The sequence below is a fragment of the Eulemur rufifrons genome, chromosome 10 (assembly GCF_041146395.1).
Source record: "Eulemur rufifrons isolate Redbay chromosome 10, OSU_ERuf_1, whole genome shotgun sequence".
Taxonomy (NCBI): Eukaryota; Metazoa; Chordata; class Mammalia; order Primates; family Lemuridae; genus Eulemur; species Eulemur rufifrons.
In genome coordinates, this window is record NC_090992.1 from 1498763 (window position 1) to 1504814 (window position 6052).

The window sequence follows — 6052 nt, forward strand, 5'->3', positions numbered from 1 at the left end:
ATTTGAATGATCACTGTAGGCCAAGCGTTATTCTAAGTGTTTCATCTTTCTCACTTAATCCTCACAACAACCTGAGCTGGTAAGTACGATTTTCATCCCGGCTTTACAGAGAAGCAAACTGAAGCACAGAGAAGTCAAGGCACCTGCCTATGCAAGAGCCAGGATTCCGGTGTGGACACTTGACCCCAGAGTTCATTTCCTTCCTGACCACAAGATGCTGCCTCCGGTTAGACATTCGTCATATATTTGTAGTACTGTGTTTGTAAATTAAGAAACTAATTCCACCTTTGCCCCAGCGGTTCCCTGGGCTAAAACTCCTCCCCATCTACATCATAACCCCCTGATCTCTTACAAGTCCTTGTTTAATTGTCACCTTTACAGTGAGTCCTGGCCTGACCACTCAGTTCACAATTGCAGCCTCTCTGCCATCTGTTTTGCCCTGCTCTATTTTTTCCATAGTATTTATCTAGCATATTATGATTTTCAAATTCACCATATTACTTATATCACTTCTGTTCTCCTCCGATATATTAGCTACACTAGGTCAGGCTGTGCTTTTCTTTCTTTCTAATCTGCATTGCTAACTGATACCCTGCAGCCTGAAAAGGTCCTGGCACAAACTAGGTGTTCAATAAATATTTGTGGAATAAATGAAGTTTTAAAAACATAGCATGACTCTGACGTTGCTTTATTTTAAAGCGTGAACATATATACACTTGGGGGGAATATTTCAAAATGTTAATAGTAATTTTCAGGTGATTTTTTTCCTTCTTTATGTTCTCCAGTGATTTTATTCCCAAAATTCTACGCAAAACGGTATTATTTTATGGGAAAACTGCTTTTTTTTTTTTTTTTTGAGACAGAGTCTCACTCTGTTGCCCAGGCTAGAGTGAGTGCCATGGCGTCAGCCTAGCTCACAGCAACCTCAAACTCCTGGGCTTAAGTGATCCTACTGCCTCAGCCTCCCGAGTAGCTGGGACTACAGGCATGCGCCACCATGCCCGGCTAATTTTTGTATATATATATTTTAGTTGTCCATATAATTTCTTTCTATTTTTAGTAGAGACGGGGTCTCGCTCTTGCTCAGGCTGGTCTCGAACTCCTGACCTCCAGCGATCCACCCGCCTCAGCCTCCCAGAGTGCTAGGATTACAGGCGTGAGCCACCGCGCCCGGCCTGGGAAAACTGCTTTTAAAACGTCTCTCTAAGCCTCCAGCGTTGCCACGCACAGCAAATTGTTCTGCTGTAAATTTCATGCATCTGTTCCGTCCCCGGTATGAAACGCAAGAGAAAACTGGAGCGGTATTAAGGAATGAAAATCCGTCCCTCTGCGGTGTCGCCGCATCCCTGGGAACACGCCCACCTAGCAACCGGCCGAGCGCGCTGCGCCTTTAATTCCCAGGCCGGGCGGGGGGATTTCCGCTCCCCGTTCCCTCCGCGTCGCGCGGCAGCTGTCACCTGTACGGCGAGCAGCGCGCGTGGGGGATGGAGCCCGGCGCCCCCTGGACACGACACAGCGGCAGGAGCCCACTGCGAAGGCGGAGGGCCCGGCGGGGCGCGGGCGGGGGGCTCTCGCCGCGGCCCCCAGCGCCCTTTGCCCGCAGACTCCGGGCGTGACCGAGACGCAGCCCCGGGCACACGCCCGTCCCGCCGCGGCGACAGCGATCAAGGTGAGCGCGGCCGAGGCTGACGTGACTCTCTGAACCTCCGCTCCCGCGCGGCCCTGGGGGCGACGCAGAGGTCGCCTGTCCCAGCCCGCGCGAACCGGGGACCGGCGGGAGGGACGGGGACCGCCCATGGCGCTCGCTGCCGCCGCGGCCGCCGCGGCCGCCGGGGTGAGCCAGGCCGCGGTGCTGGGCTTCCTGCGGGAGCGGGGCGGCCAGGTGCCCAGCGCCGAGCTGCTGAGCCGCTTCACGCCGCTGCTGGATGCCGGCGACCCGCGGGGCCGCGCCGCCCGCAGGGACCGCTTCAAGCAGTACGTCAACGACGTGGCGGTGGTGAAGGAGCTCGACGGCGTCAAGTTCGTGGTGCTGCGGAAGAAGCTACGACCCCGGGAGGGACCCGCGCTCCTGCCCGCCTGCACCCCCGAGGTACCGGGCTCGCTGCCGAAGACCACGTCCGTCTCACCGGGGGAAGACTCTGCCCCGAAAGCTCCATGCTTGGCCTCGGCACAGCGGGCGGCGGAACCACCAGAGGACCCGGCCCGGGCACCAGAGCCACAAGACGCCCCCGGGGCTCCGGCCTCTGAACCCACCCAGCCCCCTGGGGAGCTGCTGTTGGGCTCGGCCCCGCAGCCAGCGGGCCCCGCCGACCCCCGAGCGCCAGGCTTGGCGCCAGCCCGGCCCGCAGAGGGGCTCTCGGCAGACGCGGCCCCACCGTCCAGGGCACCGTCGGAGGCGGTCTCACTCCGGGTAGAGCCGCCGGACCCCGACCCTGCGCCCGGGGCAGCGCAAGGGCCACCGCCACCCGCTCCGCGCGCGCCGCCGCCGAAGCCCAGCATGCTGCCCGTGCGCTGCGTGCCCGGCGCCGCCGCGCTGCGGCTCCGCGCCGAGGAGCAAGGCCTGCGGCGGCAGCTGTCGGAAGAGCCGAGCCCGCGCAGCTCCCCGCTGCTGCTGAGGCGGCTCTCGGTGGAGGAGTCGGGCCTGGGGCTCAGCGCGGGCCCCGGCCGCTCCCCGCACCTGAGGCGCCTGTCGCGCGCCGGCCCGCGTTTGCTGAGCCCGGACGCCGAGGAGGCGCCCGCCGCGCCGCCGCCGTCCGCGGTGCCCCTGGAGCCGTCCGAGCACGAGTGGCTGGTGAGGGCGGCCAACGGCCGCTGGACCCACCAACTCCACGGGCTGCTGCTGCGCGACCACGGCCTGGCGGCCAAGCGCGACTTCATGTCTGGCTTCACGGCCCTGCATTGGGCCGCCAAGAGCGGCGACCGCGAGATGGCGCTGCAGCTGGTGGCGGTCGCGCGGCGGGGGGGCGCGCCCGTCGACGTGAACGCGCGCTCGCACGGCGGCTACACGCCGCTGCACCTGGCGGCTCTGCACGGCCACGAGGACGCCGCGGTGCTGCTGGTAGTGCGCCTGGGGGCACAGGTGCACGTGCGTGACCACAGCGGGCGTCGCGCTTACCAGTACCTGCGGCCTGGCTCCTCCTATGCGCTGCGCCGCCTACTCGGCGACCCGGGCGTGCGAGGCACCACGGAGCCCGATGGGACCGACGGTGGAAGTGGCAGTCTCGCAGCCCGGCGCCCCGTGCAGGTCGCCGCCACCATCCTCAGTTCCACGACGAGTGCGTTTCTGGGCGTCCTGGCCGACGACATGATGCTGCAGGACCTGGCCCGAGGCTTGAAGAAATCCAGCTCCTTCAGCAAGTTCCTGAGCGCCTCGCCCATAGCTCCGCGTAAAAAGACAAAGATCCGCGGTAGCCTGCCAGCCCTCTCCGACGTCTCCCGTCGACCTGCTCCGGGGCCTTCAGCTGGCCTAGTGCCCAGTCTGCCTCCCACAACCTGACGGTCCCCGGGGCCGTGGCCTGGTTGATCTAACCGGACCTTCCCCCTACGGTTTAAGCCTACCCAAGGCTGGGGCCCGACTCCGCCAGCCCCATGCTGCTTTCAGCTTTGTCCACTGCGGCCTGTTTTACCCAAATGGGCCTGTGCCTCCAGAGTCTGCCTAAAGCTTGACCTGTCTCCAGAGACTCCAGATCTCACTGAGATCTGGCATCTTCTCTTATGAAGAGCTCCAGTAGTCAGGCCTGAATTCTGGAGGAGACTTGAAATTTAGGGTTGAAGGTTAAGGGGCAGCAGCTGGTCTGGCCCCTGAATGCCTTGGTATCACGCGGCCCCAAGCCGGAACTAGAGCAAGGGTCTCTTTAAATGTTGGAAGGTGTTAGATTGTCAGCTTTAAAATAATGTGGTGGTCTTGTAATTTGATGCTTTTATTCTGTTTTTAAATTGAAATGAGGTAAAGCAACTTTCATAATAACCTTTTGAAATTATATTTTTCCACTCTTAGGCAAAATGCTCATTGTCAATTTTTTGCTAAATATTTTGGAATTCTATTTAAAAAATAGATTATCAAGATCTAAAGGAAATTAGTCCCAACCAACAAACTTAAAAGTTTATCTACCTCATTTTAGGTAATCAAGATTCTAGAGAGTCTTGAACGCAGAATAACTATCGTGACCATTATGAATGTAATTAATTTAAGTTGTACTGTGAATGCTAAATATTTGGAAACAAGTGCGTCTTGGGAGTAAAGGTGACAAAGAGAAAAGAAACATTTTGGCAAATATTTTAAATTTGTGGTTGTCTTCGTAGTGAAACATAAATGTGTGTTTGGCACTGGTAGGTGGCCGTTTTGATTTGGCACAAATAATTAATTTTTTTAAATTGTGATCTGTGAATTGTACTTTTGTACTATGTTTCTGAGTCTGTGGTTTTCAAATCCAGCTTAGCCTTCCAGTGCAATAGGTGAATATTCAAAGAAAAAAAATTCATAGCATTACACCAGAAAAATAACTGATTAAATAGTAATGGATGCAATTAGGGAGCAACCACTTTATATGAAAGTTCTGTGCAAACAAAAAGCATGTGATATCCATTAAAAAAAAACTTGAAAGCAGACAACTTATTCCAAAATAGCAAAAGCAGATTCTCTTTGCTCAGTGAACTTGGATGAGTGGCTTAACTTCCCTGGTCCTTTTTTCCTGCCTGTAAGTTGGAGGTTGTAGATATTGCCAAGATTTCCCAGGTTGAACACAGTGTAATTATAATGCATTTTTTTTTTCTGTTTTAAAGATGTGGAATCCCTTTGCTCAACCAGCCTTTTTTCTATCATATTGTGAGATGCTCTACTTTTTCAAATTGTGTTTGCATGTCATTAATTATATCAAATAGTTTTTGTGGCACAGGGTAGTGGGCTATTTTCCCCTGGTATATATAGTGAAGGCTTTGAAATAATTTAAGTCCTTCGTGGAATGTTTTAATTTAAGAAATGAAATAAACAGTCCTCCATTTGTTCTTGCTTGTGTGGTGATGTACTTCCCTTAAACATTCTACAGCTTTTGCTACTTGCCTTCTCTTTTCTTATCTACTTAATTTTTTCCTTTTCCCCTCATTATTCTTCTGCCTCTTTGAAGCATTCTGTTATTGAAAGAGTTTGGATTGCTCTGCAAAGTAAAGGAGTCAACCACACATGGATACAGTAGCCAAGAACTGTAGATAAATGTAGGCCCTGATCTGACCCTTCCCAGCTTCCTTGCCTGGAACTGTAGCTAATTTGCATTAATTATTTTTAAATGCAAATTAAATCTGCCTCTGCAGAAAAATTGTGGGAGGCACAATTACAGTAATCCTAGTAGCTGAAGGTCTGTCTAGAAGACAATAAAATATTAGAGATTTTTCCATAGTAAAAGACCCGACTAAGACAAGGTAACAAAGGTCACAGACACAGGTATGACCTACCTTGAGAAAGACAAAATTTAAACCAACAAAGTGTTAATAACAACAACTAATACTTATTGCACACTTAGAGGAGGGTTATTTGAACTGTGAGAATAATCTTTGTGCTTCAGAAGGTGTGCTGCCAGCCTTCCATGTTAAGTAAAACATTTGGTGAGAGTTTAGAATCAATACCTCTAAAGCTCAGGTGTTAGAAACCACTGCTTTTTCCTTGCAGGCCAAAGTTGTTGTTTTGTTGTTTTTTTTTTTTGTATTCTACTGTTAAGGCAAGTTAGCTGGTAAGAATTGTCACAAGGAGAATCATTCCTTTTAATGGCGGAGAAGTTAATTGTTGATGTAGATGTGTATGAGTCATATACATAGCAAACTTTTAAACAAAATTTCACATTCCTTTAATGGAGGTTGTAGGTAATTCTTGAGCGTGTTGCACTTACCTAGTGGAGATCGAAGGTAATGCTTATACTGTAGAACCTGTATTTAAGTGCCAGGCACAGTTCTAAACTCTGCAGGTATTAACAGGTACAACCTTACATGGTATGTACTATTTGTATGTTGATTTTAAAGTGAGGAACCTGAAGCCTAGGGAAGCTGTAAGTAACTTGTTTGG

At 52.1% G+C, this 6052-nt stretch overlaps 1 protein-coding gene across 1 annotated transcript; it reads left to right on the forward strand.

The window, feature by feature from the left end:
* Positions 1-1795: 1795 nt before the first annotated feature.
* Positions 1796-4035, forward strand: SOWAHA (sosondowah ankyrin repeat domain family member A). The gene has a single exon (XM_069484042.1). It carries the CDS (start codon positions 1796-1798, stop codon positions 3494-3496), a length of 1701 nt encoding a protein of 566 aa, XP_069340143.1. The 3' UTR covers positions 3497-4035.
* Positions 4036-6052: the final 2017 nt, after the last annotated feature.

What these genes read in the sequence shown, in the direction of transcription:
- SOWAHA (XM_069484042.1), top strand. Translation starts at nt 1,796, where the DNA reads ATGGCGCTCGCTGCCGCCGCGGCCGCCGCGGCCGCCGGGGTGAGCCAG.